The sequence below is a fragment of the Cottoperca gobio genome, chromosome 12 (genome assembly GCF_900634415.1).
Source record: "Cottoperca gobio chromosome 12, fCotGob3.1, whole genome shotgun sequence".
NCBI lineage: Eukaryota > Metazoa > Chordata > Actinopteri > Perciformes > Bovichtidae > Cottoperca > Cottoperca gobio.
Window position 1 is genome coordinate 3,706,496 of NC_041366.1, and position 19,349 is coordinate 3,725,844.

Consider the following 19,349-nt stretch of genomic DNA (forward strand, 5'->3'; position numbering starts at 1 on the left):
GTGACCCCCTCACCCCATACTCCCGCAGCACCTCCCACAGTATCACCTGGGGGACCCGGTCATATGCCTTCTCCAGATCCACAAAACACATGTAGACCGGATGGGCGTACTCCCAGGCCCCCTCCAGGATCCTTGCGAGAGTGAAGAGTTGGTCCGTTGTTCCACGACCAGGACGGAATCCGCATTGTTCCTCTTCAATCAGAGGTTCGACTACCGGCCGAACCCTCCTTTCCAGTACCTTGGAGTAGACTTTACCAGGGAGGCTGAGAAGTGTGATACCCCTGTAGTTGGCACACACTCTCTGGTCCCCCTTTTTAAATAGGGGAACCACCACCCCGGTCTGCCAACCCCTAGGCACTGTCCCAGACTTCCACGCAATGTTGACGAGGCGTGTCAACCAAGACAGCCCCTCAACACCCAAAGCCTTCAGCATTTCTGGACGGATCTCATCAACCCCTGCGGCTTTGCCACTGTGGAGTTGTTTGACTACCTCAGTGACTTCCATCAGGGAAATTGACGATGATCCCCCATCAGCTTCCAGCTCTGCCTCAACCATAGAGGGCGTGTTAGTCGGATTCAGGAGTTCCTCAAAGTGCTCCTTCCACCGGCCGATAACCTTCTCAGTTGAAGTCAGCAGGGTCCCACCCTTGTTGTACACAGCTTGGATGGTTCCTCGCTTCCCCCTCCTGAGGTGCCGGATGGTTTTCCAGAAGCACCTTGGTGCCGACCGAAAGTCCTTCTCCATAGCTTCTCCGAACTTCTCCCACACCCGCTGCTTTGCCTCTGATACGGCAGAAGCTGCCGCCCTTCTAGTCCTTCGATACCCTGCAACTGTTTCCGGAGTCCTCCCGGATAACATAGCCCGGAAGGACTCCTTCTTCAGTCGGACGGCTTCCCTGACCACCGGGGTCCACCACGGTGTTCGAGGGTTACCGCCCCTTGAGGCACCTAAGACCTTGAGACCACAGCTCATCACCGCAGCTTCAGCAATAGAGGTTTTGAACATCGCCCACTCAGGTTCAATGCCCCCAACCTCCACAGGGATGGCTGAAAAGCTCCGCCGGAGGTGTGAGTTAAAGATCCCCAGGACAGGGGCTTCCTCCAGACGTTCCCAGTTCACCCGCACTACCGTTTGGGTTTACCAGGTCTGTCCAGAGTCTTCCCCCCACCCCTTGATCCAACTCACCACCAGATGGTGATCAGTCGACAGCTCCGCCCCTCTCTTCACCCGATGTGTCCAAACATGCGCCTCAGGTCAGATGATACGATTACGAAATCGATCATTGACCTTTGGCCTAGGGTGCTCTGGTATAATTTGAATGAAATATATATATATATATATATATATATATATATATATATATATATATATTATATATATATTATTATCTATATTATATTATGTTTTTTTATTTTTTTTTTTGAATGAATTATATATATATATATTTTTGAATGAATTATATATATATATATATTTTTGAATGAATTATATATATATATTATATTTTTGAATGAATTATATATATATATATATATATATTATATATATATATATCTATATATATAGTATATATATATATGAATTATATATATATATTTTGATGACTTAATGAATATATAATATATATATAATCTCTATTCTCTCTCACCTTCCTTCCCCCTCTATACCCATATCCTCTCTTCAGTCCAACTATCTCTCTTCTATCTCTCTCTCTCTCTCTCTCCTCTCTCTCTCTCGTCCTCTCTCTTTTTCCTTCCTTCTCAATTTTTCCTTCTTATCTCTCTCTCCTCTTTTACCTTGCTTCCTCTTCTCTCTTCTATCTCCTCTCTAGCTCTCTTTTTCCTTCCTTATCTACCGTATATCTCAAAAGTGATACCCCCTTTAGATTTTTGCAAATATTCTGTATATCCTTTCAGGGGATAACATTATCCTACTGAAACTTTGATATAACTTAAAGTAGTCAGTGTGCTGCTTGAATAACAGTATAGATTTATTGTCCTTTGAAAATTACTCAGTACACAGCTATTAATGTCTAAACAGCTGGCAACAAAAGTGAGTACACCCCATAGTGAACATGTCTAAATTGTGCCCAAAGTGTCAATATTTTGTGTGACCACCATTGTTATCTAGCACTGCTTTAACCCTCCTGGGCATGGAATTCACCAGAGCTGCACAGGTTGCTTCTGGAATCTTCTTCCACTCCTCCACGACGACATCACGGAGCGCACGGATGTTGGACACCTTGCACTCCTCCACCTTCCTCTTGAGGATGCCCCACATGTGCTCAATTGGGTTTAGGTCTGGAGACATACTTGGCCAGTCCATCACCTTAACCTTCAGCTTCTTCAGCAAGGCCGTTGTCATCTTGGAGGTGTGTTTAGGGTCATTATCATGTTGGAAAACTGCCCTACGGCCCAGTTTCCGAAGAGAGGGGATCATGCTCTGCTGCAGGATGTCACAGTATATATTGGAATTCATGTGTCCCTCAATGAAATGCAGCTCCCCAGTGCCGGCAGCACTCATGCAGCCCCAGACCATGATGCTGCCACCACCATGCTTGACTGTAGGCAAAACACATTTGTCTTGGTACTCCTCACCAGGGTGCCGCCACACACGCCGGACACCATCTGACCCAAACAGGTTTATTTTGGTCTCATCAGACCACAGGACATGGTTCCAGTAACTCATGTTCTTGGATTCATTGTCTTCAGCAAACTGTTTGCGGGCTTTCTTATGCATCAGTTTCAGAAGGGGCTTCTGTCTGGGGCGACGGCCATACAAACCGATTTGATGCAGTGTGCGGCGTATGGTCTGGGCACTGACAGGCTGACATCCCACTTCTGCAACCTCTGTAGCAATGCTGGAAGCACTCGCACGTCTATTTTTGGAAACCAACCTCTGGATATGACGCTGAGCACGTGGACTCAACTTCTTTGGTCGACCCTGGCGAGGCCTGTTCCGAGTGGAACCTGTCCTGGAAAACCGCTGTATGATCTTAGCCACTGTGCTGCAACTCATTTTCATGGTGTTGGCAATCTTCTTATAGCCAAGGCCATCTTTGTGAAGCGCAATAATCCTTTTTTTCAGCCGCTCAGAGAGTTCCTTGCCATGAGGTGCCATGTTGTCCAGCATTCAGAGAGAATTGTGCCCAAAACACCAAATTTAACAGCCCTGCTTATCATTTACACCTGAATCCTTGTAACACTAACGAGTCACATGACACCAGGGCGGGAAAACAACATCATTGGGCACAATTAGGACATGTTCACTATGGGGTGTACTCACTTTGTTGCCAGCTGTTTAGACATTAACAGCTGTGTACTGAGTAATTTTCAAAGGACAATAAATCTATACTGTTATTCAAGCAGCACACTGACTACTTTAAGTTATATCAAAGTTTCAGTAGGATAATGTTATCCCCTGAAAGGATATAACAGAATATTTGCAAAAATCTAAAGGGTGTACTCACTTTTGAGATATACTGTATATATATATATATATATATATATATATATATATATATATATATATATATATATAATATATATATATATATAGGTATATATATATCTATATATATATATATCTCTATATATATTATTATATATATCTATATATATATATATATATTATATATATAATATATATATATCTATATATTAATCTAGATCTAATTATAGATATATACATAGATCATAATACATACATACTAAACATACATAGAAATAATGCATAAATACATCATACATCATAGATACATACATACTACATACATAATACATACATATATATTATATATATAACATATACAATAATATATATATATATATATACACATTATATAGATATATATATATATATACACTATATCATATAAATACATATATAATATTATATATATATACATACATATATACTACATATATATTATATAATACATACATACATACATACATACATATATATATATACATATTATACATCCATATACATATATATATAGACATATATATCATACATACATATATATAGATACATATATATATATATAGAACATACATCACCAATATAGATATATACTATATATCCATATATTATATACATATATTATTTATATATATATATATTTATTATACATATATATATAAACATATAGATATATATATATATATATTAATAATACTATATATATCGACATATATATACATATATATATCATATACATATATATCATATATATATATATTATATATATCATACATATATATCCCTAATATATAGATATATCTCTATATTCCTATTATACCCCATCTATTTCTATATATCCCCATATATATATATATCTCTCTCGCTATACATATATCTACATATACATATATATACCTATAATCATATATATCTATATCTATACCTCTATCATCCCTCTAATATATATATATCTATCTACATAAGATATATCCCCAATATATATAGATATATATATATATATATAGATATATATAATATATATATATATATATATATATATATATATATATATATATAATATATATATATATCTTTTGTATGATGTAAATTTATACGATGTAAATTTCTGGATTTCCTTTTTGATATTCTGTCTCTCACTGTTAAAATACACCTACCATTAAAATTATAGACTGTCCATTTCTTTGAAAGTGGGCAAACTTACAAAATCGGCAAGGGATCAAATACTTATTTCCTTCACTGTGTATAATTGTCGAAATATGACCTATATCGGGCATCTGCTGCAGCCTCAACTCTCTTTAGCTCTATTTTTGCAATATTCTTTATGAAATCTTAAATGAATAGCAACTTTGAGGAAGCGGAGGCCTTCAGTGTATAATAACACCAGCAGAGAGAACAACCCCACGAGCCAAAATGTAATCTGTAATTTCCATTATGAGTCCATCAGCGAGGAATCACCTTGGATTAATGTTGGAGACCTAATACGACAATAAAGCTGACAGCAGCTCAGGGGACTCACAGTGCATTACCAGACCAATAAAGACTGCTTCCACTAATTACCTCCGCTCTTTCCATCTTTGTTTACAATATGATTTATGAGTCAACAAATACCGTGAGTCTGCCTATGGGACGGAGAGAGAGACTCATTACTGTCACGGTGGCACGGGAGCTTTTCATGAGTGTGTATCTGAAATATTATCTCTCAGTCGGGGAAACACCTGGATGCACAGGTTACACTAAAACAAGCAACGAGTGCAGACAAGTCGTGCCATTTCATTTGTAACGCGCTGAAATTGTTTATGCAGAGATAGGTTTCTATTGCAGACTGAGTCCATGTGTACACTGGGAGTTTAACCAAATACAGACACTTTATGACATGCACAGATAAGGTGCTCTGAACATGTATAAAAAACAACATTCATCTCTCACACTTCTGCTCGTAGCCAAAGCAGCAGGACTTTTCATGATGCTGAAATGTAAACTGGAGGCTAAAAACAATGGCGGTAAATTCATTGAGCGGGACTCATCCTCAATAACAGTTTTCACCAGATTAGTTGTGCAGTGCGGGATGAAGCCTGGCTGATGCTTCACAGGTCTTACTCTTATTTCATGATCAGATCATTAAGCATTACATGTTGACAGAAGAGGGAAACTGAGCAGCTGAAGTTAGGGGCCGTCTCAAAGGTTCATGCTAAAAGAGCAGAGGGAGCTTTCTAAATTGTGGTCAATATCTTTCTAATTTATTTTAATAGAATTTTCAAATAAAATAGATTTGCAGCTGGACCTTCCACTGCATGCACAATCTACTTTAAAATGAATGAATTCAGGTAAAATATAGTTTTTTTTGGTGGCAGCTAAACTTATAGAGCATGAAGAGTATAAATGGCAGTATAGAAAACAATGTAATGCAGAAAATTAAGCAGACTACACAACCGTCTAACTACGCCCTCTCAATATAATCTCATATACAGATATTTGTGACATAAACAGTAACAGATACAGATAGTATCTTTGCACAACACCCCTGGTACACTCAGGTTTACTGTCAGTCACCTGACCTTCAAGGTTTAGATGGACATAAAACAGTGAACCCAATCAGTGACCAAAATAAATTAGATTCTTATTCAAATAGTTTCTGAATTCTAAGTGGTGGTGCATAAAAGTATATGACATCACCTTTTTCCAACTGAGCACAGACAACATCAAACCAGCGAGAAAAGCACAGAGATTAAAAAGAAATCCTATACTGTGTACATGAAATACCAAAACTGATCTAACTTGACTAAAAATAGTGTTTTTCATGTATAAACCGAGCAGCAACCTTCAGGCCGAGCAGTGAAGCCCATGTGGAAGAGACAAAAGCTGAAGTTCATCGAATGGCCACTTGGCTCCAAAAGGGATCGATCTCCATAGACTGCCCAACTTTACAGCAGCATTTAACATGTTTACAGTCTGGTACAAAAAATAGTTTTGGACTCTACATCAGGACAACTGTACAGGGTTGAATTTTTATATAACTTACCCATTTTAATTATATTAATGCTTGAAGTTATGCATCATTAGTGACGGGGCTCCTTTGAGTGACAGGTGGGTGCCGTCTCAGGTCACTAAGACTTGCGGTCTGCTCTGCGGCGTCACCCGGTCTCCGCTCAATTTCACAGACCGTGCCCATTTTCAGATTAGCCAGGAGTTATGGTCTTCAGACACCTATGGGTGACGACACAGAGACTACGGCCATCATTTATTCAGCCTATGGTAGAAATCCATCCAGCATAGTAAGAAGCTGATTGAGAAAAAGGGGTTTCAGGGCCTTTAAACATTACACCCATATGTGATAACTAATCATGTTTCAAAACAACAGGCATAGACATCTGCTGCTATAACCATCTCCACTCTTCTGGTTTCAGGCTTTCTAACCGATGTTGTAACCTGCTGCAGGGATTTGTTCCCTTTCAGCCACAAGAGCATTATTGAGGTGCAACACTGATGTTGGTGATGAGGTTTGGCTCACAGTCGGTGTTCCAGTTCACCCCAAAAGTGCTGGTTGGAATTGAGGTCAACTCTCTGTGCAGGCCAGTCAAGGTCTTCAACACCAAACTGGAGAACAATTTCTTTAAAAAGGTTTTGACACACCAAGCAGATCATCGGCCGTCGGTAATGTCGGGCCGTCAGTGAGCGTCTGTTGGCCAAGTTTTTGCGGTGTGTCCTGCGCAGTCTGCACTTTTCGGCCCTGCCGCCAAAAGAAATCACTCTGATTGGCTTAGTTTAGTTTAAGCGATACAGTGCACAAGAAGAGAAACGGACGTGAAGAAAACAAACCTCTAAAGTGGCGAGGGCACATCTGATCAGTCATATACACAGATATTAGTGTAAGTGTTGGCGGGAGTGGTGTGTAAATAGTCGGCAAACACTGCTTTGTATTAATGTGTGGCTTGTATATCTATATTCCGGTCTACTTCTTCTTATAACGAACACAGACCACCGGCGCCTGCTGTTATGGAGAGTTATTTCCTCTCACGCAGGCGCAGAAAGTACGTGCTAGTTTGCCGTTGGCTGTAGTCTTCGTGGTGTGTCCAAATGTGACGCCGGAAACATGAACCGATAACAGTCTCCTCTGTTCGTTGATGTCTGTTTGGTGTGTCTGGGCCTTAAGCAGCTGACTTTGTGCATGGCACAGGGACATTGTCTTGTTGATGAGGCAGATAAGGGTCAAACTCAAGCTGGAAGCACACATTTGACTTAAATATGACTGTGTGCTGTAGAATTAAGATTTCCCTTCATTGGAACTAAAGGGCTCAAAACAGAGCTGCAAAGAATAATTGTTCAACTATTAAAATCGCCAACTATTTTGATAATCGATTTGAGTCAGAAAAAAAGTACAAAAAGTCTCTGATTCCTTCTTAAATGTGAATATATTCTTTGGCTTTGGGAAACACAGATACATTTTTTGTTGACATTTTTTAGACCATACAACTAATTGATGAATCCAGAAAATAATCGACAGATTCATCAACAATAAAAAATAATCGTTGGTGTCATCCCTAAAACCAAAATGTTATATTTATGGGACGCTTCATTTATTATAAATCCTTATGAATTTCATTCTCATACACTCCCAAGCAAAAGTCTTGCCAAGTGAATTACCTATCGCATACACACAAGTGCCTGCACACACCCACTCCAACAACAAACACATGCACACAGTCCGCACTCATTTGCCTAAACAGCACCGAGGTGCAGCGCTTTGCATGAGCAGCGGCTGAAAAGGACCGTGGCTTTGGAAGCTGCAGACACTTTGCTCCTCAGCAGATCCTCCAGCAGCCCTGCGCCGACCGGGCTATGACTCATACCGCCTGCTTTCTACTGATGCTGGGAACGACAAGTAACACGGAAGCGCACCAGTAAACAACAACCAAACAAGCATCTGCATAAGCCAAGACCCGAGCCTGAGGGAGGATCCGGTAACATGTCTTTCTCTTCTCTTTGCCAATTACCTTTCTTTGACGTTAGAGAAACAAACTCAGATCCTCCTCGCAGGTGTCTGCTGCTGCTGCTGCTGCTGCCTGGCCAGTTCGTCTCCTCCTGCTCCTCCGAGACGTCGCATCTCTCCCACGGTCCTGCTGGAGAGGGAAATCCGCGCAGAGATCAACACAATCTGCCCGGAGCTCGATGTGACAGCCCGGCGGAGTGTTTGGCGGGGTGCAGCCTGAGGAGTGCTCGAGCGTACCTCTGAGAGTGCGACGAGACTGATGGATGTCGCTCTGCTTCCTTGAGGGGTGGTTTGACGCTCCTGCCGCATTCAGGGACTAGTTGGAAACTCGGATTTCTCAGCTGTTAGCAAATAGGCGCTTCCTTGTGTTAAAGGTTGTTATTTTTCTGAGTATTATGTTACAAGCACATTTGTTTCCCTCCCTACATTTAGAAAAACCATTACAGGCATACAAAAATTAGTCCTCATATGTTATTGTCGGATCCGTTTTTTATGGAGCCCGGGATTGGCCATAGAGGGAAAATAAATAAATATCGAGGCCACAATTTACTCATTGTGTGCACAATATATCATTTGTTGCATCAATGTAATTAAATCGTTCCCATATTTTGATTAATTTGTGCACACAAGATAAGTGTATGTAAAGCCAATTACACACCACAGATCCGCTGGTTACATATTGTGCAACCAGCATCAAACTGGTAAAATAACCACAGAACCTCTATGCTTTTAGGCCGACCCGGAAGATAGCGTCGCCGTGGTTCCCTCGACAAAAAGTCAATGGGATTTTTCCATGAACATTTGGATTTTTGCATAGAATAAGCTCTGGAAAACAAACGTTTCTGATACTTAGCGTACCTTGTTTTGTTCACCACTTTTATGCATTTTTAAAGCGAAAATGCAATCGCCAGAGGAAAAAAGCTAACGGATATAAACAAACTAGTTCAACGTCACCACCACTAAGCTTCCAACTTGTAATTTTACTTTGCGTCAAATAAAAAAAATGTATACATCTATTACTGCTTATAGTGTGAACAAAAACGCTTTTAAAACATTATGCTTTAGTGTCATTTGTTTTTGTTTAATTTGGGTCTTTTTTGTAAATATTTGAAATTATTGTGTGTGTGTGTGTGTGTGTGTGTGTGTCCTAGGTTTTATTTTAAAGTAAAACACTAAATATATATCATAAAGTTTACTTTATGCACTTTACTAACTACTTAACCAATGCGTTATTTTGCCACTTGGTCTTGTATTCAGCATTTCAAAACCCATGAAAGTCGTAGACCTCTTTTAAAGATGCACTTATTTATTTTTTCTTAATTGATATGAAAATTCAAACTTCACCATAACAAGAAGCCACCACACATAATACATTTTGAGCATTCCTGCAGCACGTGAAGGCAGCATCGTGTGTAACCTGATAAGATGTGAGCCCACAGGGTCCTAGCGCCGGAAAATACGTTCTCATTCACTGGGGCCTAAATGCTCAACAGGTGGAAACACAAACAATACTTGTATTGATATTTTACAAGACAAAATAAAATAAAGAAGATGAGAAATCAAATGAAAAGAAAGAGATGGTGTTAGTGGATGCCTCAGCAGATAAAAAGGATGCTCTTTTGTTGAACTCCACAGTGAAGCTGTTTGCACGACTATAACAAAAAACACAGATATGATATTTTTTTCCAATTGAGTCATCAATAGCTAAATAAATTCACGACTGTGAATTGATCGGTCAAATATGCTGATGTGTGATGAATTTATCCAGTTTGCATTATGAAAATATCAAAGGCCTTAATGAAGTCTTTTTAAATATTGTAAAGACAACAATGAAAAATCTAATTTGTGCAACATGATCCAAAGATAAACTTCTGAAGACCCTTTCACTGATGATAGGTTGCTAGGAAACAGCTTAATTTAAACTTATCTTTCAAAGCATTTTCTTGTGTTGCTTATTAAGTATTGAGTGTGTTACTGCTACCGACTATTGCTTCTTTGGGAGACGAACCGTTGTGTCTATGTGGGTCTGCTCACAGATGTCTAATGCTTTTCATTTTAAACCATAGTGGTCTCCAGTTCATCTTTCAATCAAATTCTTACTGGCAGCATCTTTGTCATGTATACCAAGACTCTGCAAACATGTGAGGTACCAAAGCAAATGTTCTATCAACTCCTGAATACACGTACACACATCTTTCTGGCAAGCTTCTCGTGACTATGAGTTGAAATTAAGTGTACACGTGTAGGTCCGTGCTGAACGTGTGTGTGTAATAATGTGGTGTTTGTGTGTGTGTGTGTTTGTGTGAGGCATGCGTGAGTGAATTCCCATTTGATCATGCATGTGCTGTCAAGTCGCGTTCAGGATCAAAGTTTGACCACCGCAAACTGTTGCCATGGAGACGTGAGAGTGGTTTCAGCGTGTCATGTTTCTCCGGTCTAATTATTCAGGAAACATCGGGACTGTTTCATACTGACTCATCTCAGGGCCTCCTGTTGAACCACAATCAAAAAAGATACTGAACAGAAGAAGAAATGGAGAAACTGCAAATGTACATAAGAAGTACTGTAAGGTCCTTAACAACAAGGTTAAAACTTCTGCCACAAAGCCTGAACGTAACATCCAGCTTCTCCCCATAATGTATGTTCATGGCAATTACTCTCAATTCTGCAAAAACTGCCTTTTTGTATTATATCCTATATACAGAATATTTTGGGTTTGGTTGAACCGAAAATGTTGTCTACACGACAAGGCAGTTATAATGGAAGTCTGACACAAGAGATCGTCTCCCTGTACTTCAGCATTGTCAGAGTAAATATATTTCAGGTGGATTACAGAAGTCACCAGCAGCAGTGGTGCGGATTGAAACGGGTAACTAAGAGCCGCATTCATGTTGTACAGACCGTAAATACAAGCAGCCGAGTAGGACTAAGAGTCTCCACATCCACACAGTTCTGTGAGGCCGTAATCCAATAATCCAAAAGCCAATGGGGAAAGCCCATTGGCTTTTTGTCGAGCTAACCAGGGCAATGCTAACCTGTGAGCCTGTTGGCCTACAAAAATATGCCATCCCTGCAGCACTGTACAGACACCGCAATGAAAAGCCCAAACGTCAACCCTATGCTGTTGCTAGAGGAGAGGCAGTAGGATTCGTCATCTGGAGACCATGAATGTCTGTACAAAATGTTGCAATGGCAATCCATCCAATAGTTTGTTGAGATAAGTCTGGACCAAAGTGGTTCACTGACCGACATTGCCATACTGACGTTAATTGTGATTACACACAGAATATCTGTCTGCTATGATATCTGGGACGACAAATAAGTACCAAAAAGACCTCTGCTGGATGTGCCAATCAAATCCAGTATTACCAATAATACACTTTTAAAAAGGAGCTATACAGTCCATACCATTTGTTTCTAAAAAATAAAGAATAAGAATGATATTTCAGAGCAGCCTGTCCCTCTTCTTGTGACTAAACACACAGAAATATTCATATTAATATTTTGATCTGCAATAAGTGATTTAAGGGGAGGCACCAGCCCAGCAGACCTAATGATCTGGTTCATTAGTTGATCTTTGTCCACTGTGGAAATAAAAATAGTTGCATTAAAAAAACAGGCAAGACACAAAATCAGAAGCTGCAAAGACAAAGCAATGAACTAAACAACCTGAGTATATTAAACAGGTGATGACAATAACTGCCACTTAATGAATATCAAGCCAAGGGGGACACATGGTGGTGAAACACAGACATGACAAGGGAGCCCGACCAAACTGAGGGTCCAGAAGTGGAGACAAACAGCCCGAACATTTTCACTTTTGCTGACAGGCTGCATGGACACCTTTCATAAAGCAGAAGAAATGCATGGAATGCTCCTCCGTACCTCAAGGAACTCTCCCCCAACAAACCTCCACACGCAACCTCCGCTCCTCTAAAAAAACTTTTCTCCACCCCCCCAGGACCAAGCTCCGCACCATGGGCGATCGGGCCTTCTGCTCAGCCGCTCCTCACCTGTGGAATTCCCTCCCAGAACACCTGAGGGCTCCACAGGCCACCGACTCCTTCAAGAAGAGCCTAAAAACCTTTCTCTTCACAAAAGCCTTTCCGTAAAATCTTATGTCTGTTGTTGTTGTTTTGTTGTTGTCCTGCATTTTAGCACCTTAAGGTTGCTTTTAGCTTTGAAAGGCGCTTTATAAATACAATTTATTATTATTATTATTATTATTATTATTATTATTATTATTATTATTATTATTATTATTATTATTATTAGAAGAAAAACACAAAGTGGGATGTGGTGCTCTCTGATTGGCCAATCAGCACCCAGTGTTACAGTGTGTTGCACTCTTATAAGTAAATCATTCACTAAAGCAAAAAACAGCACCGACACTAGAATTTCAGAAGTACCTCATATTTCCATTAACATTTCTTCTGTATCAGCATGTCAAGTTCATAAAGTATGAGTGTGTGGGACACGTTTCATTTGTGTCTAAAGTCTGACATGACAAGGTGCTGACGAGGGCGGTGAAGCAATCATAGGGAACTTGACTCCACACAGAGCACAGTGAGTCAACACATCCACCTATAATGTGACTCGTCCTCTTGGCTGGGTTAGTTTTGTTCGGGGACTGAAGCAAAAAGTGTTATTATGTTGACCCAGTTTTATGACCAGTGGTGGAATGTACATTTACTCAAGTACTGAGGTACTTGTACTTTACGTACTATATTTCAGAGGGGAATATGTGTCTGACAGCTTTAGTTACTTTGCAAATTAAGATTTTTGCATTCAAAAAATATGAAGAGCTTTTAGAAAAGCAGTTAACAGTAAAATCCTGCTCTTACATTAATCCATAAGTAATAGTAATACTTATATACTTTTACTTAAGTAAAGGATGGGAATACTTCCCCCACCACTGCTTATGTCCCATACTCTTCTCTTAATGTAAACAGACACGCTTGCCTCACTGAAACGGCTCTTCTTCCTGGAGTGAATGGGAGCGTAATAAGCCCTCCCTCCTCCTCCTGCTGTCCAACACGGCCAGTCCCATTCAGTCCAGTTATTTCCTGCTTCCTGCCTCCTATGCAGATCTGCCAGTTCTGATAAGTGTAGCCAACATGTTGTAAAGTGAAGCTGCAGTCACTGCAGATCAGCGAGCAAACATGAAGAAAAAGGAACTGAGCCTTGGTTTGGATCAGTTCTCAGTTTGTATCTTGTATGACAAAGTGAAACTATTTCACATTCTCTGAGAGTTGAAATGGCGCAGCAACAAAACCTGATGGATCAGGACAAACTCTGCTGTTCAATCTGTCTGGATCTACTAAAGGATCCAGTGACTATTCCCTGTGGACACAGCTACTGTATGAGCTGTATTAAAAGCCACTGGCATGAAGAGGATCAGAAAAAGATTTCCAGCTGTCCTCAGTGGAGACAAACCTTCGAACCGAAGCCCGCCCTGGTGAAAAACACCATGTTGGCAGATTTAGTGGAGGAACTGAAGAAGACCGGACTCCAAGCTGCTCCAGCTGATCACTGCTATGCTGGACCTGAAGATGTGGGATGTGATGTCTGTACTGGGAGAAAACTGAAAGCTCTCATGTCCTGTCTGCAGTGTCTGGTCTCTTACTGTGAGCAGCACCTCCAGCCTCACTATGAATCCTCTGCCTTTGAAAAACACAAGCTGGTCGACCCCTCCAAGAAGCCTCAGCAGATCTGTACTCGTCATCGTAAAGTGATGAAGGTTTTCTGCCGCACTGATCAGCAGTGTATCTGTATTCTCTGCTCCATGGAGGAACATAAAGACCATGACACTGTCTTAGCCTTCACAGAAAGGACTGAGAGGCAGGGAGAGCTCGGGGTGAGTCGGCAAAACATCCAGCAGAGAATCCAGAAGAGAGAGAAAGATGTGAAGGTGCTTCAGCAGGAGGTGGAGGCTCTCAATCTCTCTGCTGATAAAGCAGTGAGGGGCAGTGAGAAGATCTTCACAGATGTGAAGCTGCAGATCAGATCTCATCAGAAATCTGAAGTGACTCACTTCAACAAGCTTCAGGAGAAGCTGCAGCAGGAGATCACTGAGCTGAGGAGGAAAGACACTGAGCTGGAGAAGCTCTCACACACAGAGGATCACACTCAGTTTCTACACGATTACCCCTCACTGTCATGTCTTAGTGAAGCTACAGACTCGCCTAGCATCAGTATCCGTCCTCTACAGTACTTTGAGGATGTGACTGCAGCTGTGTCAGAGGTCAGAGACAAATTACAGGACATTCTTAGTGATGCGTGGACCAAGATCTCGGGGCCTGAAGTGGATGTTTTACTGCCTCAGGCAGAGCCCGAGACCAGAGAGGAATTCTTACAATATTCATGTGAAATCACACTGGATCCAAACACAGCACACACACGGCTGTTATTATCTGAAGGGAACAGAAAGGCAACAGTGATGAGTGACAGACAGGTATATTCAAGCCATACAGACAGATTTACTGACATGTTTCAGGCCATGTGTAGAGAGAGTCTGAGCGGACGTCATTACTGGCAGGTGGAGAGGAGTGGAGTTGAAGTTTCAGTAGCAGTCTCATACAAGAACATCAGCAGAACAGGATATGAAAGTGGATTTGGAAATGATGACAAGTCCTGGGCTTTAGAGTGCTTTGACAACAGTTATGGGTTCAGACATAACGGTATTAGCACTTTAATCTCAGGCCCTCGGTCCACTAAAGTAGGAGTGTACCTGGATCACAGTGCAGGTGTTCTGTCCTTCTACAGCGTCTCTGAAAACATGACTCTCCTCCACAGAGTCCACACCACATTCACTCAGCCTCTCTGTCAGGGACTTGGTGTTTTTGCCTTTTATGGTAACGCCTCTGCTGCTAAGTTCTCGAAGCTTGAGTAGATAGAAGCGGTGTGACTGGCTAGGTAATACTTTTTCTTTTTGATTGCATCTGATTTTCATTTATTATTTAAATCAGTAGCTATAATCCATGTGAAATGTGGCATGAGTAATGTTTAGTTCCAGAACATTATGATTATGAAGAAAACAAAATCACTAATTGATTCATGTTTGGATTCACAGTCAAAGACACCGTTAGAGTACAGATGTGGTTTATTCCCTTTATACTCTAATGCAGCAGTCTGCAACCTTTTTGCACCACCAAAACATATACTTTAATATTACATAATGTAAATGTAATTATTCCATTTTATATTATGCACTTTATTTAATTTTTATAAATAAAATACCCTGCAGACTAATGTAAATATAATGTTTACAATAAATATTACCAACACACAAAAAAAAGGGTTTATTCTTTCTGTGCGGCCCGGTACCAAATGATCCGCTGCCCGGTACTGGTCAGCGGCCCGGTGGTTGGGGACCCTGCTCTAATGAATGAAGTTTCCGAGCTGTTGCGACACTAATAAATTATTTTACTACATTCCAGAAGTATTAGCCTCAGGTACAGAATCTGTAGCTGAAGGGCAAAGCAAAGCCAAAGTGCTCGTATTGCACTACTTTTGATATAAATTGTTTTTGTTTAGAGTTGCACGGTATTTAAAAATGCACCCTTACTTTTATTCTTCCTTTATTGTATGTGAACAATTGCACTTTCACTTTTGATAGATTGTCTTTTTATATAAACCTGGTTTATGACCGTTCTGTAGTGTACAGTGATGATAAAAAGTACTTTGCAAATAAACTTGATATTGTCAATGTGGTATATTGTCTTCACCATGATGTTCACTAGGGATTATAAACCGTATAAAGCACAATGACAACTGAAAGCAACCGGCTGCCTGAAATCAAGTTCAAGTTTTGTAGTACTTAAGTACAGTTGAATTGCTTTATACTTCTCCTTCACTGCATTCAGAGGCAAATATACGTTTTAAAACATTTATGTGACAGCTGCAGATTTGAGCTACAATACAGCATAAATATGTTACACTAGTTGTTGAAATGGCTACAACATAAAACAATTTGTTTACATTTTAACACTTTGCTTTATTATTATTATTATTATCATCAATATTATTATCATTATTTGTATTACTATTATTGCCTAATGAGTACTTTTGAAACATAAATACATTTTGCCATCTAACTGCATGTTTTACACTTGTAGTGTCCTTTTCTGAAGTATTCTTTTGTTTCCAATTTCAAGTTCTTTATTTTTATATACACAGCATATATATATATATATATATATATATATATATATATATATATATATATATATATATATATATATATATATATATATATATATATATATAGTTTCACAGTCACATTCATTCCAAATATCAACTTTTTTCCATAACACTAGAAAAATAAGCGGAACCATTTGTCGATGGAAGAGCCCGCTTGCACTAACACGGAATGTTTTTGTGTAGCACTTCGGAACACGGAAGTAAAGCGCCGCTGTTTATGTTTTCGTCTTCTCAGCGGATAGAAAACTTGATTTGAAGACAGTATGGCCGTGAGTGCCGTTCACCTGGAGTCCGACGCCTTCCTGGTGTGCATGAATCACGCGTTAAGCACAGAAAAAGAAGAGGTGATGGGTTTGTGCATCGGAGAGGTGGAAACCACCCGGATAGTCCACATCCACTCTGTCATCATCCTCCGCCGCTCGGACAAGAGGAAGGACCGGGTGGAGATCTCCCCGGAGCAGCTGTCGGCGGCCTCCACGGAGGCGGACCGGCTGGCTGACATGACCGGCAGGCCGATGCGGGTGGTCGGCTGGTACCATTCCCACCCGCACATCACCGTGTGGCCCTCCCACGTCGACGTGAGGACGCAGGCCATGTACCAGATGCTGGACCAGTGTTTCGTGGGCCTCATCTTCTCCTGCTTCATAGAGGACAAGAACACCAAGACGGGCCGGGTGCTCTACACCTGCTTCCAGTCCGTGCAGGCGCATAAGGGCTCCGAGTACGAGCGGGTGGAGATCCCCATCCACGTCGTGCCCCGCGAAGCCATCGGTAAGGTGTGCCTGGAGTCCGGCCGTGGAGCTGCCGCGGATCCTGTGCCAGGAAGAGCAGGACACGTACCGCAAGATCCACAGCCTGGCGCACCTGGACCCCGTCACAAAGATCCACAACGGCTCGGTGTTCACCAAGAACCTGTGCAGCCAGATGTCTGCGGTGAGCGGGCCGCTGCTGCAGTGGCTGGAGGACCGGCTGGAGCAGAACAAGGAGAGCATCGTGGAGCTGCAGCGGGAGAAGGAGAGTCTGCTGCAGGAGCTGGCTGCTCCCTGAGGAGGACAGTGTGCAGACAGTTGTCCTGCTGTTGTTGGACATTGGAAACGGACCATCTGTTGTTTTACCTGCTTTACTTTGTGCTCACCTACCAGGCAGGGCTGGGTATCGAGCATCAATACTTTTTTGTACCAACCGAAAAGTGTCCATAATATATCGAAAACTGTCTAATACCAAAAGTTGCCATTAAATGTCGAGACAGAATTATAGTCTTGATTACTTGTTCTTGATTGCAACTAACTATTACTTTCATTAATGAATAAACAGCATATTATTTTTTTCAATTACTCGAGTTTGGACTATAAAACGTCGGGAAAATATGAAAAATAGTCAATCACAACGTCCCAGAGAATGTCTTGCGTTGTCCAACCGTAAGCACAAAACAAAGAAGCTCAATTTACAATGAAATAAAAGCTTAAAATCCTTGCTAAGAAAATTGTTTGGAAAGATGTATTGATTACCTAATCGTTGCAGATTATTTGTATGTCGATCAAGTAATCAATGACTAATAAGTAAAACATTACGTTATGTACAGCTCTTTTGTGAAGAGACACAATTCAACTCTGATTCATTGAGACGTTAGCTCCATTTTGTTCAAAAGAAAAATGCTTATTTTTATAGTTTTGTATAGTTTTGGTATCTATATTGGGGCTATGTCATTCTGACAAAAATAAGATATTTTCATCTGGTTGTGTAATTTAAGGTAAATGGTCAAAAACACGCCTCGCTCATTATAATCACTCTGAATCAGAGCCAGCGGAGCCGTTTGAGGAAGAGTGACAGAATGACTTTGGACTAATGAGTGTTACTGTAAATACTGTCAACTGTAAATGAGGGTGGGTGTAAAGGGTGTGTGTGTGTGAGTGTGTGTGGTATCTGTTGTTTAACACTGTAACTTCTGGAATGCCTCTGATTAGCTTCTGTTCACCCCGTTTGCTTCGTCTTTCTCTTCCGACAGATGTTTTTAAGAAGCAGTATTCAGGTGTGACTAACATGTGGCGTTTTTCTCTGCATCCACCAACTGTAAAATAAAACACCTGTTGTTACTATACTGGGACGTAAAGATCCTCACACTTCACTGTCACTGCTGAAACAATGAGGCAATAAGAGTTGGGTTCAATATTATTATACATTTACCACAATATTTAGTTATTTCCTGCTGCTGGTCACACTTAAAAAACAGACCTACGTTTGTGCTCTCAACATGTTGTTGACTTGGAAGTCCACCGCTGTGTGTCCTGCTGCCCAGACCAGTATAGTCTTCTTGTCATCTCACCAACACTTCTCTTCTCCGCTTATATAAACTCTCAGCAAACTTATTTGACGTACAGGACATACACTGGATTATATTGATAATGGTCTTTTTGCCGGACTTAAAATGGTTTAAATCTGATCTGTTAAACTTTTATCTTTGTAATTATTATTTTCTAGCAACAGCTCCTTTCTCAGCTCCGGCTGTCTGTAGTGTGATGATCTCTCCATGAAGAGCCTCACCCACATGCTGATGTGTTGATGTGTTCTTAGGAGCGGTCACAAACATTACACAAGATGTTGGGCTACTCTAATAAATGAGATTTGACGTGACAAAGTTTTCTTCAGGTAGTTCACAACAACATTTGGCCT

The 19,349-nt window shown here is 40.6% G+C and overlaps 3 protein-coding genes across 3 annotated transcripts in view; 2 read left to right on the top strand and 1 right to left on the bottom strand.

Moving 5' to 3' along the window:
- Positions 1-8,613, bottom strand: part of rab27b (RAB27B, member RAS oncogene family) — a 62,558-nt gene extending 53,945 nt beyond the window's left edge. Inside the window, exon 1 of the mRNA XM_029444943.1 lies at positions 8,482-8,613. The gene's annotated coding sequence lies outside the window, so the exon portion shown is untranslated. The remainder of the gene's footprint in view (positions 1-8,481) is intronic.
- A 5,121-nt stretch (positions 8,614-13,734) lies between these two features.
- LOC115017116 (E3 ubiquitin/ISG15 ligase TRIM25-like) lies at positions 13,735-16,131 on the top strand. Its single transcript, XM_029445343.1, has one exon. The coding sequence runs from the start codon at positions 13,735-13,737 to the stop codon at positions 15,367-15,369; it is 1,635 nt and encodes a 544-aa protein (XP_029301203.1). The 3' UTR covers positions 15,370-16,131.
- A 702-nt stretch (positions 16,132-16,833) lies between these two features.
- On the top strand, positions 16,834-17,873 carry brcc3 (BRCA1/BRCA2-containing complex, subunit 3). The gene is given in 2 exon segments (XM_029445347.1): positions 16,834-17,470; positions 17,472-17,873. Coding segments are annotated over 2 exon segments (783 nt in total). The 5' UTR covers positions 16,834-16,942; the 3' UTR covers positions 17,727-17,873.
- Positions 17,874-19,349: the final 1,476 nt, after the last annotated feature.